We start from the raw sequence: 20,285 nt of genomic DNA, 5'->3' as shown, positions 1-20,285 counted from the left end.
GAAGGTCCCTAGCAAAGTGAAGTAATTATTGGAGCAAGAAAAACATTTATTCTTGCAATCTACAATTCTAGCCAAGAAGGAAGTTGAAGGAAAATGGTAAGATTTAATCCTATTTTTATATGTTATGGATGGTTGTGTATGTTGTAGTGTGTAGAAATGAGTAAAATTCATGAAAATATGGATATAGTGTGGTGGCCGTGTATGTATGTGGTGTGTAGGAACAATGGTTCAATTATTTTATTTAGTGTTTTAGTTGTTGTTGTTGTGGATTCTATGTTGATAATGAAAAGTTGATGATTCTAGTCCAAGTTGTAATTGTTGGAAAATTGTTTTAGAAGTTAAGGTGAATTGAATATAGTGTTCTTGCACTTATGGAAAATAATGTTGTTAGTGTGTGAATTGTTGGTAAAGTTCATGAAATTGAAGAAAGAAAATGTGTTGTTATCGTTCTTATTCCATTTGGAAGATTTCGGGTGGCATAGCATATGGGTTGGATTATTTGAATATTGTACGGATTGTTTGAAGTATTCTTGAATATTGTTTGAATGGCGTCGGATTAGTACTAGAATGTATGAGCAAATATGAATTGAACATAAATGGAAAATCGTCAAAGTTTGTAGAAAGAAGTTGTGAACGTTGGAATGTGTTTTGAATTGATTGTCGATATTGTTGGAATAATTGTTGACATTGTTGTTGCTAAGTTGGCCGAGTTAAATTCTTGGATTTGTTGTTGTATATTTGGCCGAGTTGAATTCTCGGGGATGTTGCATTTGCAGGGGAAATGCTGCCGAAATTTCTGTAGAATAAATGTTGGTTTAGAATTGGACTCTAATTGTCTATGGCTAATGTTTGGCACATATGAATATTGTTGTAGATCTTGCGAAGCGAAAGACTTAAGTTCGGACTAGCATAGAAAGCGGGCAAGGTATGTAAGGCTTACCCTTTCTTTCTTTTGGCATGATTTGTATGAAATGAGCAAATGACTTATAGGTATGACTTCAAAGAAATTCCTACTCTTAGAGCCACTAGGATGGCAACGTTCTTGATTGGAAGGTCCCTAGCAAAGTGAAGTAATTATTGGAGCAAGAAAAACATTTATTCTTGCAATCTACAATTCTAGCCAAGAAGGAAGTTGAAGGAAAATGGTAAGATTTAATCCTCTTTTTATATGTTATGGATGGTTGTGTATGTTGTAGTGTGTAGAAATGAGTAAAATTCATGAAAAATATGGATATAGTGTGGTGGTCGTGTATGTATGTGGTGTGTAGGAACAATGGTTCAATTATTTTATTTAGTGTTTTAGTTGTTGTTGTTGTGGATTCTATGTTGATAATGAAAAGTTGATGATTCTAGTCCAAGTTGTAATTGTTGAAAAATTGTTTTAGAAGTTAAGGTGAATTGAATATAGTGTTCTTGCACTTATGGAAAATAATGTTGTTAGTGTGTGAATTGTTGGTAAAGTTCATGAAATTGAAGAAAGAAAATGTGTTGTTATCGTTCTTATTCCATTTGGAAGATTTCGGGTGGCATAGCATATGGGTTGGATTATTTGAATATTGTACGGATTGTTTGAAGTATTCTTGAATATTGTTTGAATGGCGTCGGATTAGTACTAGAATGTATGAGCAAATATGAATTGAACATAAATGGAAAATCGTCAAAGTTTGTAGAAAGAAGTTGTGAACGTTGGAATGTGTTTTGAATTGATTGTCGATATTGTTGGAATAATTGTTGACATTGTTGTTGCTAAGTTGGCCGAGTTAATTTCTCGGATTTGTTGTTGTATGTTTGGCCGAGTTGAATTCTCGGGGATGTTGCATTTGCAGGGGAAATGCTGCCGAAATTTCTGTAGAATAAATGTTGGTTTAGAATTGGACTCTAATTGTCTATGGCTAATGTTTGGCACATATGAATATTGTTGTAGATCTTGCGAAGCGAAAGACTTAAGTTCGGACTAGCATAGAAAGCGGGCAAGGTATGTAAGGCTTACCCTTTCTTTCTTTTGGCATGATTTGTATGAAATGAGCAAATGACTTATAGGTATGACTTCAAAGAAATTCCTACTCTTAGAGCCACTAGGATGGCAACGTTCTTGATTGGAAGGTCCCTAGCAAAGTGAAGTAATTATTGGAGCAAGAAAAACATTTATTCTTGCAATCTACAATTCTAGCCAAGAAGGAAGTTGAAGGAAAATGGTAAGATTTAATCCTCTTTTTATATGTTATGGATGGTTGTGTATGTTGTAGTGTGTAGAAATGAGTAAAATTCATGAAAATATGGATATAGTGTGGTGGCCGTGTATGTATGTGGTGTGTAGGAACAATGGTTCAATTATTTTATTTAGTGTTTTAGTTGTTGTTGTTGTGGATTCTATGTTGATAATGAAAAGTTGATGATTCTAGTCCAAGTTGTAATTGTTGGAAAATTGTTTTAGAAGTTAAGGTGAATTGAATATAGTGTTCTTGCACTTATGGAAAATAATGTTGTTAGTGTGTGAATTGTTGGTAAAGTTCATGAAATTGAAGAAAGAAAATGTGTTGTTATCGTTCTTATTCCATTTGGAAGATTTCGGGTGGCATAGCATATGGGTTGGATTATTTGAATATTGTACGGATTGTTTGAAGTATTCTTGAATATTGTTTGAATGGCGTCGGATTAGTACTAGAATGTATGAGCAAATATGAATTGAACATAAATGGAAAATCGTCAAAGTTTGTAGAAAGAAGTTGTGAACGTTGGAATGTGTTTTGAATTGATTGTCGATATTGTTGGAATAATTGTTGACATTGTTGTTGCTAAGTTGGCCGAGTTAAATTCTCGGATTTGTTGTTGTATGTTTGGCCGAGTTGAATTCTCGGGGATGTTGCATTTGCAGGGGAAATGCTGCCGAAATTTCTGTAGAATAAATGTTGGTTTAGAATTGGACTCTAATTGTCTATGGCTAATGTTTGGCACATATGAATATTGTTGTAGATCTTGCGAAGCGAAAGACTTAAGTTCGGACTAGCATAGAAAGTGGGCAAGGTATGTAAGGCTTACCCTTTCTTTCTTTTGGCATGATTTGTATGAAATGAGCAAATGACTTATAGGTATGACTTCAAAGAAATTCCTACTCTTAGTGCCACTAGGATGGCAACGTTCTTGATTTCCATAAGTAGTTTCATATGGTTTGATGCGTATTTATGAATTCCGAAGTTCTATTTGATATGTTCCCGAGTCTGTCTACGATTCTCACGTACTTCTGGGTATGAGTATGCTTAATATGTTCGAGCCTACTATATGATTGAACAATGAGATGTGCATAAAGAGTTCGGTTCCTAAAAGAGTTCTGTAAGTTCCAATGAATCTTTGACATGTTCTGATACGTACATATGGTTCCAAAAGATATATTTGATTTGACCCATACGATACCCGAAAGGTACTTGATATGATTGTTGCTTCGGTTTTCCAAAAAGGGCTCCTGAAATGTTCGTAGAACGTTCTGTACTTCAAACGATCATAACTTTCTCATACTAACTCTGATTGACCCGAAACTTGTTTCTGAGCCTTCAGATGCCGATAAGTATACTTGTCTATTGAGTCTCGATTTACGTGCATATGGTTTCGCACTACTCTGTTCGTGCAAGCCTCAGTATGTCCTTCACTGAGCCCGGGCCAGGATATGTTATCGTGCGTATTCCTCTGCATTGTTCACCGAGTCCCTCGTTAGAGGGCCGGGTATGGTATATGTATATGATGATATGATTATGGCACCGAGTCCCATGATGGGCCGGGTACGGTATATGTGCATATGATTTCATTTACCGAGTCCCTTAATGGGCCGGGTACGGTATGATTTCATTTACCGAGTCCCTTGATGGGCCGGGTACGGTATGACTTCATTCACCGAGTCCCTCACTAGAGGGCCGGGTACGGTATGTATATGTATATGTATATGCATGCATGATGGTATGAAAGCAGGATGACATGATTCTATCACCGAGTCCCTTAATGGGCCGGGTACGGTATGTATATGATATATGATGTTCGCACACATGATTTCATTCACCGAGTCCCAGGATGGGCCGGGTACGATATGTGATATGAGAATGTTTGATTCTGTTACGTACTGCACAGGTACAGTGATTTCTTGATTATGATACTTGACTCCTGGAATCTCTGTTTCAGTTATGATCTTTTCAGTTGTATTTCATGCCTTACATACTCAGTACATATTCCGTACTGACCCCCTCTTCTTCGGGGGCTGCGTTTCATGCCCGCAGGTATAGACGTTCGTGTGAGAGACCCGACAGCTTAGGTTATCTGTTCTGCTGCTTTGGAGTGCTCCCTTGTTCTGGAGCCCATATTTTGGTACATTCTCTTCCGTTATGTACATGTATGTGTATATTCAGGGGTACGGCGGGGCCCTGTCCCGTCATATGATTCTGTTGTGTTTGTTAGAGGCCTGTAGACATATATGTGGGTCATGGGTCGTGATTGTTCGTTTATGTCTGTGATTTGCGTCTAAGCGGTATTTGCTATGACAGCCTTAACGGCTGGACATATATTTGCTTATGTACATGCTTCGAATGATATGTTCCACGACAGCCTTAGCGGCTTCTGTATGATATGTATGTTATACGCAACCGCTTCAGATTAATATCTGTAATAATTAATATATGTTGGATCTGGATAAGTCGTTGATATGCTAATTTGGTAAGTAGGTGTGTATGGGTGTCCAGCTCGGGCACCAGTCACGGCCCACGGGGTTGGGTCGTGACAGTATGTATGAACTCAATAATATAATTCATACTTGATTATCGCAGATGTATTAGGAAACACGTATTAGTGATATCAATAAGTGAAGACATAATAAAGTCACGTATAAGTCGTTACTGTTAGTAACGTACTAGCCTTAATACGTAACTCATAGTAACGAATTATAAAAACGTTACTGACAGTAACGTTTTATATATCCGTTTGCTCCGTCAGCCGTTAGTTTTTGTCCAGTAACGTTTTATATATCCGTTTGCTCCGTCAGCCGTTAGTTTTTGTCCGTTAAATATTTTAATAAAATAATGTCTAATACGTTACTGAGAAATACGTTTATACTAGTTCTGTAAAGTTTCAAAAAAATATATTATTTTCGTTAATCGATTTAAAAACTGTTCACTTTCAAAAAAATATATTATTCTCTAAAAACTTGCACTTAAATTTTTTTGTGGATCTAAAAGTGTTCACTTTTTTATCTCACAAAAAGCAACCTCACTCAATTAATGTTACCATCAATCAACTTATTAGATGTGATGTACTTTGATTATTTAGCATGAAAATATCTTAAAGCTGAGGCTAGAGGCTCTAAAAAAATAAAAATAAAAACTTATTACATGTGAGGCACATGCTAAAAATTTTCATAATAGATGGAGCTTTCTTTGGTCAAATCAACTACAGTGCACAATGGGAGGACTAAAGTTACCATCAATCAACTGCTACACATGTAGTTACATGCACCACACAGTCAATTTAAATTGTCCATAATTTTCAAAATCCCTGCATCCAATGGTAACCAACCAAATCTTTCATGTATATTACAGTCTCAGTAAAAAATAAAGAAAAAAGACAAAATCTGCCTAACGTGCGCTCTTTTTGGGGCGTGATTTAGACAGTTAATTCGGGTAACCAAAATAACCGTTATCCAATTATTTCCTTCTCGTTGTCCAATTCTAAACAAAACCTTAAAACAACCAAAAAAACTGTTGTCCTCTCTCTTTCATTCTTTCTGTTTAATGAATCTCCTCCAATTAAAACAAACTCTAATTCTTCAACAAAGAATCACACAATAAACCAAACCCCTTTGAAACAGAAGGGGGGATTCCTTTAAAAAAAAAAAAAAACAAAAATGGTATTAATGAATAAATGTTTGTGTCGAAAATAAGAAGAAGGTTAATTATTGAGGGTTTGCATACTAGTATTAGTGATGCAGACCGAAGAAGATGATGTTAGTCCTAAAGTTTCATTAAAAAGGAATGGATCATTTATTTGTGTAGCTGCACCATTCTTGTATGATAAATTACCTGAGGAACCCCTTAAGCTTACCATCCTAAAATTGGATGGCTCTTCTTTCGGTAATATTATATACATATGCTTTTGTTTTCTTAATTCAGGGCTTCATGTATTGATGAATTTTTGGATTTGTAGATATTGAAGTGGCTAGAAATGGAAGCGTGGAAGATCTCAAACGCGCAGTGGTAGAGTCCTTCAGCCATTGCAAGGTTTCATGGTATGTACCATATATGTACATTGCAAATGCAAAATTGTTATGAGATAACAATATATGAAAGCTATAACAACGAAAAAAAAAACACACAATTTTACGTGGAAACCCTCAAGGAGTGTGATAAGAAATGAACTATTGGGCGTTTCTTGCAATTCCACATAGATTAGGGTTTGTGTGCCTGATGCATTACTTGAGAAATCCCTGAAGGACCAAACCCTAACCGAGTTCCTAATTCTACACATTGAAGGGGCAAATAATTTGTGATGCATCGTTCTGGTTCTCAATCCATATGTTTTTTGTTCACCTAGCTATGAGAATGGGGCAATTTAGAAGAAAAAGATAAAAAAGTTTTAAAGGATGTTGTGATTATTCTTCTTCTCAGTCATTCAAGATATTGTTGACAATCAATTTTAAATACCATTCCATGTTCCCCTTCTTAAAAGCAGCAGCTACTAGCGTGTGATCATCAGAACTCTCCACAATTAGGTGAAATGTCTTATTAGCTAATCAATTGTTCCTTAGACTGCATCACAGACTATTGATTACCATGTCCAGCTTATCGTCCCACTTATTTTATATGGAGTCCTAAAGATGAACAACTTTCGTGCTAGCTTGGTCAAGACTTGTTCATTTCCTTTTGAACAGTTAAGAAATAGTACCATAGTACTTAGTTTATAAGACCAAACAGAGTGGCCAGCCTTTTCATTAAATATTACTTGGACTAGCTTTTTACGACTCCTAATTTGAGTCTGACGCTATTGCAGGTTACATGTATGGGGACATTTTTGCCTGAGCTATTGCGGACAGAAGCTACTTACAGATGATGATTTGATAGGAACATACGGGATCAAGGATGGCGATGAGGTTTATTCTCAGTCATAGGATGCTTTCAGGAAAAACTATATTTATATAATCTTATACTGCTTGATGGTTGTATGCTTGTTTTAATTACATTGGTATTTGCAGTCTGGAAAAGGGGATGATACAGGATCAGACTGAAAACGAGGTTCAAATTATTCAATTTGTTGAATTTCAGGCATTGGAGAATCTATAGGTTTTATGATTCTAGGATTTTATGATTCTAGGATCTTCACCTTCTGCAGCTAAATGTGTTTTCACTAGCCCACATAGTTTCATTCACTGTCCATCTGGTTGATTAACTCCCTTTTTCATTATGGGAAAAGGATCTCTGATCTCCTAATCTTTCAACCTAATAAATCTGTGACGGATGAACCATGGAGATAGACATATCTAGCATAAATTCTAAGCATAGAAAACAGCCACACAGCATAACCCTGGATTACTCAAACACCTTAAGATTCGTGATCTATGAGAATTTTAGTAAGCTGTTATGTTGGACTACTGGCCGAAGGGAATAGCTCCTTCTGTCAGCAGAGGCAGACCCAAATGGAAGGGTCGGAGTGCACGTGCACTCCCACCGTTCGAAAAAAATTATGTATATATATGTGTATATACCTTGAGAAATTATTATATATTTAATTGTGCACTCTAACAAATGAAAGTGTCTTTGGGGCACGTTGGTTGCAACTGCTGCTTCCCTTACATGTCATCCCAGATTGAACCCGAATGTCACTTTTAATTATTTTTTTGAGCCTATTTTTAGGAAAACAATAAGTGTTAAATGAGCTCGTTCAGATCTTTCATTTGCTTCACGGTGTTAATTTTTTTTTATTACACATATTTGACCTATATACTTGTATTTTCACCACTGCTACGCTATTATTGACCGGTCCGACATGGTATTATCTCTCAGTCGTCATTAAAATTTTTGTTGGCGTTTATGTTAAAATAATGGTGCCCCCGCCGTCTTAAAATCCAGGGTCCGCCACTGTCTGTCAAACTGGGATCTATAGATATATGCATAGTTCTCGCCTGAGATCCTGTATAGATATAACCTCTCCAACTAATTTGATTTGGTAAAATAGGTGGCTATCATCCTGCATACATTTTTGAGTTGATTTCCCATGTACCACATTGGTTATGTGCACTTATGCAGCTGTGATTATCGATTCAGAATGTGGACCACATTATGTTGATAAAGAAGATTGTCAACACTAAGGTGTTGTTTGGTTTGTGAACAAGTTGTTTGGCTGTCCTTGTAACCTTACGACCCCAAAGTGTGCAGGGAGATCCTGGTTCATGTGAATTCTCCTAATAAAAAATAAAAAAAAAAAAAAAAAAGGAAAATGAAGAAGTCAAAATGGTAGACAGTGAGGATATAGGGTATACAAATATGCATATCCTTTCCAGTAGCTGTGATAACTTTTACTTAGACTGCTTATTGATCTAAGATTCCACTTGAATTTCTGGAATTGGATATTTAAGCAATTTAATTTCCTCCCTGGGGTGTATTTGAACCTCTAATTAAGTAAAACTTGAAACAGATCAAGAACCAACTGAGGACGAAAGCAGAGCATTTCGTTCATTACAAGCCAACCTTTCTTTGGAGTTCATAGATGAAGTCTTATCTTGTCATTATGAGATACAATTTTGCTTTTCGAAAATAATGTTTTCTTATGTGTTAGTGCAACTGAACTATCTGACATAGATCTTTTTTTGTTCCTTTTGCAGCTTAGTTTTGTGAGACATGTATCCGTTGGTTACAATCCGGAAAAGAAGCAGTCAGAAGGGGAGGACCATCAGTTTGATGAACCCAGAGTGTAAGTTCTGTAATATTGATTTAATCCTCATTATTTTCTGTGGATGTAGTTGTTCTTCATAAATTCAGCTATTTTGCAATGCACAAGCTGTTTATCAATTGCTTTGGTACCACACCTTAGATCTTTCTTGAGCTAGGTAGTATTTGAGTAAATGGGAGGAAGCAGGATTGTCTACCTTGTGGGTAGCATAGAGAGATTTCCAACCTCTTCAAGCATTTTCAGCCTTTCATGTGTAATAAAGAGTCCCTGGCTTGGAAAAGGAAAACATTAACATCTCGGCTCATATGACTTCTTTCAGTTTTTTGGGTGTACAAAAATAACAATATGCCAATGAAATGCCACAAATGGGATCCGGGGAGGGTAGGATGTACGCAGACCTTACCCCTCCCTTTGTGGGGTAGAGAGGCTGTTTCCAATAGATCTTTGGCTCAAAAGAAGTAATCAAAGCATTAGTGAAAGGAAAATAACGACAAGAAAAAACCAGATAAACAAAGCAAATAAAGTAACAATAGTCTTAACAAATGAAGAATAAGAACTACATGAATACTAAATAATACTGCTAAATAAGGAGAATATGTGTAGAGGAAACTCCTCCACCCCACCCCCACCCCCCCGCCCTCCCCCGCCTCTCCCACGACAACACTCGGCTACCTACTACCGTTCTACCCTAGTCCTTGACCTCCATACCAGGAAAAGGAAAAACTACAGAGACATGCTCTACTACTCCTGATTCTATGTTGTAAAGGGAAAAATACTACTCCTGAATTCTATGTTGTTCGGATCCTCCAAAAATGCCGCCTCATGTGGGATTCTCCAAACAATAGTTGCTTGTTTTGGAGAATTTGTCAGGGGTGCGGCAGCATTTTTGGAGGATCCGAGCAACATAGCCTAAATTTTTAGTTCAAACCAAAAACCAAAGTATATTCATCTACTTGATGCTAATAAGGACCTGATTACAGAGTTTATAGTAAAGGGTTAAAGGACAAGGAACTTCATGTGAGGATACTTGTAATTACTTCTATACTTGAAAACTTGGAGAGGCTACTAGACTTTGCAGCCTTTCCAGGGGGAAGAAGTTCTCTTCTTCTTTTTTTCCTACCTTTCGGTTGGTTCTTTATCCTCAGGCAATTGTTCAGGATTCGTCGGAAGAGGCCGTTCTTTTTTTTTTTTTTTTTTAAAGTTAGCTTTCTTAATCTACCAGTGAAGTCAAGAGATTTGTGGAAGCATGTTTAACGTTATAGCCAAACGCTTGTTGAAACACTCAGTGGGAAATAGTTGGACCTTGCTTGTCTAGATGTTTGAATCACAACTTCTTTTGTTTTTCCTAATGTAAGCTTGCTTATTTCACTTTAGCTTCACATTATCAGAGTTGCATATTTTTTTGAGACTGCGTGTCCGAAATGTTTCTATGTTCATGAATACCTCTACCATTTCTGTTAGAACACTTGAGCTAATATTCTTGGAATACTCCATCCGCAGGTCCAATGTCTTTGATGAAGAAGAGCTGAAAGGTGAAGAAGAGGATAATGATTCAGAGAATGATGAAGACACCAATTCTGAGGATGAGAGTAATGGGGGTGTTCTTGGCAGTTGCCAATACAGGTTGTTTCATTTATTTAGAGGATTGTTCTCGTACCAGAAACAGGCAAACGCAGAAAGGAGAGTGGAACAGAAGTCAGAGTAATGCATCAAGATCACCCCATGGTTACTTAGGGAGTTCCAAAAATTTGTTGTGCAACTGCACAATAATAAGTACTTATAACTTTCAAAGAGAGGTGGAAACAAAACCAGCACATTTTGCAGTCTAGGATATGAATCAAGTTGAACATCTACTATCAACTCTGATCGGAGCTCTAGACTTGTCACCTTTCAATAATTTCAATGGGCCAAGCTGCTTTTGTAGAGAAAGTGATATCAACGCTATTGACTCTGTGATTACCTTTTTCCGAACGACACAATCATTTGAGGCTCTGTCAGCGTTGAGAGCAAGTCTTTATAAGCTAGAACAGCAAGATAGCTTGTTAAATTGCTTACAATGGTTTTGTACTAGAAACCTCATGCATGGTGTGCAGGTTTGCAAGCGTCTGGTTATTGTCTAAAAGGATCTTCCTGGGCATGACCCTTGTTCATTTTGATGCACTCCATTTCGCATTCAATATAATTTTTTTTTCTTTTGGTAGAAAAACAGATATACAAAACAAAAGCATCATTTGAGGTATTGGAAGAAGCAAGATCCATCTAAGTTTTGACAAAAACATTTCCATTTCAGAGCTTGCTTATTTTCTCACTTTTAGACTCTTGACTTTATAATATCTCGGTGTATGTTAGGACACACTCTATGTTAGCCGTTTATAGTCCTTTCCGTTGTATAGGATTAGGTGTTTGTTTAAGTAGCAAACATGGGGTAGAATGGTAATCATAAATGTCCACTATTGGATTCTTGAAGTTACTCAAAAAACGCAAGTCGGCAATCAATGTTTTAAAGGGAAAAGAACGTAGATGTCCCCTAAACCCAAAATAATTAGCCGCTCATGCCCCTTTACTTTAACATCTCCAAAATTATTTAACCGGATGCTCTCAAAATTATGATATCAATATGGCATCGCCCTGTCTTATATATCATGATGGTATCACATAAGACTTCTTTCATTTCTTCAAAAACACTCATCAACCCTCTATGAAACACATATGATATATATAATATACTGACACAGTATTATAGAGGATCATGTTCATTTATTATAAAAAAAACACTCTCCTAAAAAATGCCTTTATGATACCATCATCTTATATACATATATTGTGATAGTATCGTGGAAGACTCTTTCAGTTCTTCAATGAGACACTCCTCAATCCCTCATGATACCATCGTGGTATATACCATATACTGAGATAGTATCATCAAGGACTACTTCAGTCTTTCAATGAGACACTCTCTCAATCCTCCATGATACCATTATGGCATATAAATATACTGAGATGGTATCATAGAGGAAAGATTTTTGGGCGAGGGAGTATCCGGATAAATATTTTCGGCTGGATTGAGTAGAAACAATATTAATTTAGGAACGGGCATGGGCGGGTAAGTAGTTTCTCTCCAATGGGAATTTTGTGTTGTTTTTTCTATTTTAAAAGACTTAATTGAAACTTTGGGACTTGAAGTATTGTAGATATATTATGCTTACATAGTTAATCAATTTTTGTTCTTAACATTTGTTGTTATAAAACATTGTGCACGTGATAACGATCCGGCCCGTGGAAGACACGGATTCAAACAACAAATACGCGGAAAATAAAATAACAAGAAATTGGGGTGAGAATTGAAGAAATTGGGATGAGAATAGAAGAATAGTAGCAAGACCCAATTAGGATTGGATTTATGGGCAAACTTGGATATATGAAATCCAAACCCTCCCAATTGAATTCAGCCTAAGAGAACCTGTACTATTTGAAGTCAAGGCAAGAGAAATTCAATTGATATCCACAAATGAACAACTCATCATGAAATAAATGGATAACTGGTTCAAAAGCCAACAATAGAATCACTCTCCATCAACTAAGTCTAAAAGTAAGGCTAGTAAGGCAAACAAACTATGATACTCATATTAAATCTCAATTCATCATAAACTCACAACAACATCACTAGACAAAGGGGTTAAGGTTAAGAGAATCAAGGGGTTAAAACTATAACACACTTCAAATGGGGTCATGCCAATAGAGGAATGGAGAGACCGATTATAAGCAAACTCAATAAAAGGCAAATGATCCTCCCAAGAAGTGGGTTTTCCTCTAATCATACATCTAAGCGTGCTCCCAAGAGTCCTATTCACTACCTTGGTTTGACCATTTTTTTGAGGGTGGCAAGAAGTAGAGAACATGAGCTTGGTACCCAGTGTACCCTAAAGACTCTTCCCAAAATGACTAAGAAACTTGGAATCCCTATAACTAACAATAGTGCGGGGGACTCCATGCAATTTAAATACATGATTCACAAATAAAGAAGCTATATGAGATGCACCATCACATTTATGGCATGGTATGAAATGCGATATTTTTGAGGACCTATCTACCACAGCAAAGATGATATCATGACCCCTTTTGGTTCTTGGAAGACCTAATATGAAATCCATAGAAATATCAATCCAAGGATCCATAGGAGTGGGAAGGGGAGTATACATACCTTGAGGCTGAGTCTTTGATTTGGTTTGTTTGCACTCCAAGAATTTCCCACAAAGCCTTTCCACATCATGCCTTATCATGGGCTAATAGAATTATTCATGTAGAATATCAAATGTCTTGGACACTCCAAAGTGTCCCATCATACCTCCACTATGGGCTTTTTTTACAAACAACTCTCTCTAAGAGCTCATAGGAACACACACCTTGCCATCCTTGAACAAGAACCCATCAATAAGCTGAAACCAGTCAACCCTTTTCCCTTGAGTCAACTCACCAAAACTTTCTTTTGAAATCAGGATCTTGAGAATAGAATTCCCTTAAGGCTTTCAAAGCCCATCATCTTAGAAGTCATGGTGTTTAGCAAAACATACCTCCTAGATAATGCATCCGCAACCACATTTTCTTTACCCTTCTTGTAATGGATCACATATGGAAATGCTTTAATAAGTTCCGCCCATTTAGAATGTCTCTTGTTGAGTTTGGATTGGCTTATCAAATGCTTCAAAGACTTATGGTCCGAACGAATTACAAATTCCTTGTGCCACAAATAATGTTGCCAATGGGTTAAAACCCTCACAAGTGTGTACAATTCTTTATCATAAGTGGAATAGTTCAAAGAAGCCCCTTTTAGCTTTTCACTAAAGTAGGCCAAAGGCTTACCTTCTTGCATCAATACCCCACCTATGCCAACCCCGGAAGCATCACACTCAGCTTCAAAAGTTTTCTCAAAATTGAGTAATTGCAACAATAGTGACGAACTCAACATGGACTTAAATTATTGAAATGATTTCTCTTGCTCATCTCCCCAAACAAAAGGAACATTCTTTTTTATCAATTCGGTCAAAGGAGAAGCAATAGTACTAAATCCCTTCACAAATCTTCTATAGAAACTTGCCAACCCGTGGAAACTCCTCACATCGGTTGCATTTTTAGGAGTTGGCCAAGTTCTAATAGACTCCACCTTTTCTTCATCAACCTCCACACCATTTGCACTCACCACAAACCCCAAGAAAACCACTTTATCAACGCAAAAAGAGCATTTCTTAAGATTAGCAAACAACCTCTTATGCAACAAGACATCAAATACTTGCCTCAAATGGCCTACATGCTCTTCAATTATTTTGATATACACAAGAATATCATCAAAATAGACAACCACAAATTTATTAATAAATGGCTTCAAGACATGGTTCATCAATCTCATAAATGTGCTAGGTGCATTGGTTAGGCTGAATGGCATGACAAGCCTAACCAATGCACCTAGCACATTTATGAGATTGGAAATTTGATAGGGATGCTCTCCTCCATTCGTTCTTCAACATCACTCTTGGATTCTCCCTCATGCTCACTGTTTTTCTCCTCATCATCACTACCAACCCTTCCCTCATTTTTCTCATCGGTTTGGTACCCACCTCCTAAGAACACAAGTTTCCTTCTATTGGGACAATCACTTGGAATATGTCCCCTACCTTGGCATTTGAAACACTGAACGGTAGATGGATGAGGGTAGTTAGGTTTAGCATTGTAACCTCCTTTGGCTTTGTAGTCAAACTTGGCTTGAGGTGTTTGAGTGGTGGTCTTGGGCTTTGCTCAAGTGGAATTCTTCCATTTCTCTTTACCTTTATTCCATATTGAAGTTGTAGCGTTATTTTCCTTGTACGCCCTCTCTTCTTTCAATCCGCTTTAACCTTGGAAGCATCATGAAAAGCTTCGTCCAGACTCCTTTAAGTTTGTATCTTGATGGGTTTGGAGATTTCTTGATTAAAGTTAGCCACAAATCTTATGAGAGTATAGTTCAAGTACTCTTATATTTTGGACTTCATCCTGAAATTTTCAAATTCATCAAGGTACTCTTCAACACTATTGGAGCCTTGTTTCAACATATACACCTTCTTAAGGATTTCTTGATAGTATGTAGAAGGCAAATACCTCGTCTCCATGAGCTTAATCAAGTAATTCCAAGTAGGAATATCAATGATACGTTGTTGGGCTCTTTCTAGCTTCTTGGACACCCACCAAGTTGATGCATATCCCTCAAATTGGGTGAGGGCATACCTTGTCTTCAAAGCCTCCGACACATTGTTAGTGAGGAACATCCTTTGACTTTGCAACTTCCATTCAAGGAACTCTTCCAGATCACTACCCCTTGGTCTTGGGAAGTGTTACCTTGATGGTATTCAAGTTTCGATCATTATCCCCACGCGCCTCATGGCCTTGCTATCTTTCTAGGTCTTCATGACCTTGGAACCTAACCTCATGGCCTTGCACCCTTGCAAAGCCACATTGTCTCCCTCAACCCCGATTAGCCATTTCTCCGCATCCTCCTCCTTGACGCGTTTCATCCCACCACCTTTCTTATGGCATCTCCTCATACTCTATTTTATTCAATGAGTTTTGGTATTGGTTTTGAAAATGATCTTGTTGATTGTTTTGTGTACGTGCTTGTGGAATATTTTGTGGATTTCTTTGTGGTGTTGGCTCATTTTGGGTTGTTTGGTATACTTGGGGATAGGTTTGTCGGTTGGTGTTTTGGAAGGCGGGTGGTTGGTGTTGTGGAGCCTTTTAGGTAGGTGAAGATGTAGTAGGGGGATAGCACAAGGCGTGTGCTTGCCTGGGTGTAAGAGTCAGTGTAGTTTCTGTGTTCTTAGCTAAATCCCCTTCAACTTGAGAATGGAGAGTGTCCACTCTACTTGAGGTCTCAACTTGCACCGCCTTCGTCTCTAAACTTTCTATCCTTTCGTTCAACCCTCCCACATTCACGGTCAATGTCTTTAATTGCTTAATGATCATGTTCAATGAACTGGCCGTGTATGACGGTTCCTCCACTTCTTGAGTACGATCTCCTTGATTAGACATTATAACATACAAAACTAGCAAACGACGTCAGTAATAAAAGCCCCAAGTCACTCGTATTGAACTCTCAATCCTTACCACACTCCCGTGCTCTTTCGAAGTTGTTGATGAATCACTAGACCTATGAAATTCACACGGTTGCTTATCCTTTATGGAAGAATGAATTCTTGTTCAAATGAATGAAGGACGACTCAAAGCAAACGGACAAGAGCCAATAATGTTTCAACGAAATAAAAGGAAAAACTTAAGAAGAATTAGCATGAACGAATTAACGGACTCAAGAACTAGTCAACAACAAGTAAGATAGTAAGATAGATTACACGTTGTTAATTAGTTAGGAGAATCAAAGAAGTGAATTAGAGGTGAAAGAAATCGAATTCGGATCAAAACACAAGTACCTTGGATTGTACATCCCGTACTCTAAAAGTACGGATTGAGCTTAGAAAAGTACGTCCCGTAGTGTATTGCACGCCCTAAATGTACGTGATCAAGGCCCAATTGTACGACTTGGTCTTCAAAATTGTACGTCCCATACAAAATTGTACGGCATATCTCGTTTGTCAAAAAACAAAATGTCACAATTTTTGGCTTCCAAGTACGTGACAATTGTACGTGGCGTACAAAAATGTACGTCCCGTACTTGAAGGCGTACTTCTCTTCAGTGAATTCGTGTTGCACGCATTTTTCTTGAAGTTTGGGCTAAATTCCTTATATCTGATGACGTTTTTGGGCCCACACGACCTAGGACTTACCCTTTTTGGCCCAACAAACAGCTTTCCACTTATCCTTGGAAATACTTTTGGATCAAACCTTCTTTTTTGGTCTTTTTCTCCAATATGAATATTTGAAGGTTCTTATGAACACCAAGAACACCCAAATGCAATCTAGGGCCATATCAACTTGTTTTTGCTCCAATTTTCAGATCTAAGTTCCTTTTCACTTAGAGAACAAAGCCCACTATCAATTTAGCTCCAATTTTCCCTTAATCACTAAACCCAATTAGAGTTCTTCAAGCTTGGATGAACCTTCAATGGTGGATTCTTCAAAACTCACCAAATAACTTCAAACTTTCTTTTTTATATCAACAAACTCAATTATACCTTCAAATCCAACAATAAAATATCACAAGAACAATTTTTGATTTTTTTGGAATTTTCTGATTTTTTTTTGTTCAACTATGAAGAACCTATGATTGAGGATTGTAGAAACAATACTCTAGCCTAAACTCTGATTCCAAATGATAATGATCCGTCTTGTGGAAGATCTAGATTCAAACAACAAATATGCGGAAACTAAAATAACCAGAAATTGGGGATGAGAATTGAAGAAATTGGGATGAGAATAGAAGGATAGAAACAAGACCCAATTAGGATTGGATTTATAGGTAAACTTGGATATATGAAATCCAAACCCTCCCAATTGAATTCAACCTAAGAGAACCTAGACTATTTGAAATCAAGGAAAGAGAAATTCAAGTGACCTCCACAAATGAACAATTCTTCATGAAATAAATGGAAAATGGGTTCAAAAGCCGACAATGGAATCACAATCCATCAATTAAGTCTAAAATTAAGGCTAGTAAGTCAAACAAATTATGATACTCATATCAACTCTCAATTGATCATAAACTCACAACAACATCACTAGACAAAGAGGTTAAGTTTAAGGGAATCAAGGGGTTAAAACCATAACACACTTCAAATGGGGTCATGCCAATAGAGGGATGGAGGGACCGATTATAAGCAAACTCAATTAAAGGCAAACGATCCTCCCAAGAAGTGGGTTTTCCTATAATCATACACCTAAGCATGCTCCCAAGAGTCCTATTCACTACCTCAGTTTTACCATCCGTTTGAGGGTGGTAAGAAGTGGAGAACATGAACTTGGTACCAAGTGTACCCCAAAGACTTCCAAAAATGATTAAGAAACTTGGAATCCCTATCACTAACAATAGTGCATGGGACTCCATGCAATTTAAGCACATGATTTATGAATAAAGAAGCTACATGAGATGCATCATCATATTTATATCATAGTATGAAATGAGACATTCTTGAGAACCTATCTACCACAACAAAGATGCTATCATGACCCCTTTTGTTTCTTGGAAGACCCAATATGAAATCCATAGATATATCAATCCAAGGACCAATAGGAGTGGGAAAGAGAGTATACATACATTGAATATTGATGAAAATTGAGTGTTTGCAAGATTGTTTAGTCATCTAATATAGTTTTTTTGGTTGCTTACTAAGTGTGATTTCTTAATTGCTAATTGAATTGCATTTCCATTGAATTCATATTAGGATACCTCATTTGCGGAATCAATTGAGTCTTATTTTGAATCCAAATGGTTTAGTTCTAGGGTTGAATTCCAATTGGAAGGGATTGAGTTTCATATGCCCAATATTGTTCATAGAATCATTACTCTAAGGGTCTAGCTTCTATCCTCTAGTCCTCTCATCCCCAATTATAATCTATCCTTTTAATTTCCGCTTTATTTTATTTGATTCCGAGAGTTCCCATCTAGAATCTTATCAACACTTTTTTTTTTTAAGTATATTCAATAATTTCTCTTATTTTCATAAAAATTAATTAATTAAGCCTCCATTGAAAGTTACTCCATATAGGAGTATTAAATAAACGATGGATCCATCCCCTTTTATTCAGGTCTATATAATTACTCCCTCCCGCAAAAAAGAGTGTCTACTTAGCCTTTATTCTTTTATTCAAAAAGAGTGTCAACTTACTAAATCAAGAAATAATTAACCTTATTCAAATTTGTCCTTATTAATTGTTAAGTACCAAATCCAATACCTATTTAATTAAGGGTAGTTTAGTCAAATTATATATTTTTGTCTAAGGGTTAGTATCTTTTTTAGGAGTGTGCAAATGACTAAGTGGACACTCGTTTTTAACCGGAGGGAGTATTATTTTACTATTTTATAAATTTATTTTATTTTAAATGAGCACACGTGAGTTGCACGCCCTTGCCTCTGGTAATAAACTGAGAATTAAGAAATCCATCTCAGCCTCTTCAATCAAGATTGTGTGGTATAGAGTGAGATAACATTTCAGAGATCTTCCTTTCTTCCACCACAAAAATCGAATATCAACAACCCCTCTCTCACTAAACCAAAGAAATCAAAGAACCAGTGTATTCATACTATAGCATAAAAAAAAAATCAAGAAACTAGCCATGGCCAACATGATCATGGCTTCCTCCAAAGCCCTAATCACCTCTTCCACTATTCCTTCATCACCAAGAACCAAACTTTCCTTCCCACAAATCCCAATTCCAAAACTATCCCTCCCCAAATTCCCACAAACCCTTTCTCTCCCATCAAATTTCAAGTCGATTTCAGTCATTCTTGCCACCTCTTTAGCCATGGCACCACCTTCATTTGCTGAAGAAACTGAAAAAGCGTCACTCTTTGACTTCAACTTGACACTCCCAATCATGATGACTGAATTCCTTGTACTCATGTTTGCTTTAGACATGATTAACTTCAGTCCATTAAGAAATTCATGGATGAAAGAGATAGTGCTATAAAGGAGAAACTGAGCAGTGTGAAGGACACTTCATCTGAAGTGAAACAACTTGAAGATCAAGCAGCAGCAATAATGAAGGCAGCAAGGGCATAGATATCAGCAGCATTTAATAAGATGAAGAAAGAGACACAGTTGGAAGTGGAACAGAAGATTGGTGAAGGGAGAAAGAAAGTTGAGACTGAGTTGCAAGAAGCATTGGCTAGTTTGGATAAGCAAAAGGAAGAGACTATTAAGTCTCTTGACTCTCAGACTGCTGCTCTTAGTGATGACATTTTCAAGAAGGTTTTTCCTGTTAGTAACTGAGTAATTCATTTCTTTAAAAATTTGTATTTTGCTGAAACTTGCATAAATGTGAAATACTTTGGTATATCTTATATTGTGAATTTATCTTTATTGAATGTTGTATATCTTGTTAGAGCTTCTGATATTATTTTAGCTGTGATCTGCTAAAATTGGTAAATATTTTTTAATAAGTTATGTAAAGTTGGTAGTGTTATGTCTATGGTTGACTTCTCAAGATTGTAGTGGACAATTAAGGAGTTCAAAACTAGGGAAATAAATTGGAGTAGAAGGAAATTTTAGGGGCAAAAAAAAAAAAAAACAGACATGTTGAGGTTAAGTGCAAGCTTCAAATCTAGAAAATGTTACATCAAGGGCATCTGGTTTTCTATTTAATTAAGTTAATCTTAGCTGCGATGAAAATGCATCCGATATGTGTCAAGATGTGGGATACTAATGAACTATTTATTAATGGTCACATTGAC

At 36.8% G+C, this 20,285-nt stretch overlaps 1 protein-coding gene and 1 pseudogene across 1 annotated transcript; both read left to right on the top strand.

Annotated features, from left to right (window-relative positions):
• The first annotated feature begins 5,530 nt into the window (after positions 1-5,530).
• On the top strand, positions 5,531-11,224 carry LOC132636185 (uncharacterized). Its single transcript, XM_060352907.1, has 5 exons — positions 5,531-6,104; positions 6,178-6,259; positions 7,021-7,120; positions 8,849-8,937; positions 10,417-11,224. Exons 1-5 carry the CDS (start codon positions 5,957-5,959, stop codon positions 10,619-10,621), a joined length of 624 nt encoding a protein of 207 aa, XP_060208890.1. The 5' UTR covers positions 5,531-5,956; the 3' UTR covers positions 10,622-11,224.
• Positions 11,225-19,003: 7,779 nt separating this feature from the next.
• Positions 19,004-19,919, top strand: LOC132636184 (ATP synthase subunit b', chloroplastic-like; annotated as a pseudogene).
• The last annotated feature ends 366 nt before the right edge of the window (positions 19,920-20,285 follow it).

The sequence above is a fragment of the Lycium barbarum genome, chromosome 4, assembly GCF_019175385.1.
Source record: "Lycium barbarum isolate Lr01 chromosome 4, ASM1917538v2, whole genome shotgun sequence".
NCBI classification, from domain to species: Eukaryota; Viridiplantae; Streptophyta; class Magnoliopsida; order Solanales; family Solanaceae; genus Lycium; species Lycium barbarum.
This window is presented reverse-complemented; position numbering and strand designations above follow the sequence as displayed.

Coding starts and splice junctions, on each gene's coding strand:
- LOC132636185 (XM_060352907.1), top strand. CDS start 5,957: ATGCAGACCGAAGAAGATGATGTTAGTCCTAAAGTTTCATTAAAAAGG. Junction 6,260..7,020: donor AGCCATTGCAAGGTTTCATG/GTATGTACCATA, acceptor ACGCTATTGCAG/GTTACATGTATGGGGACATT. Junction 8,938..10,416: donor CAGTTTGATGAACCCAGAGT/GTAAGTTCTGTA, acceptor CTCCATCCGCAG/GTCCAATGTCTTTGATGAAG.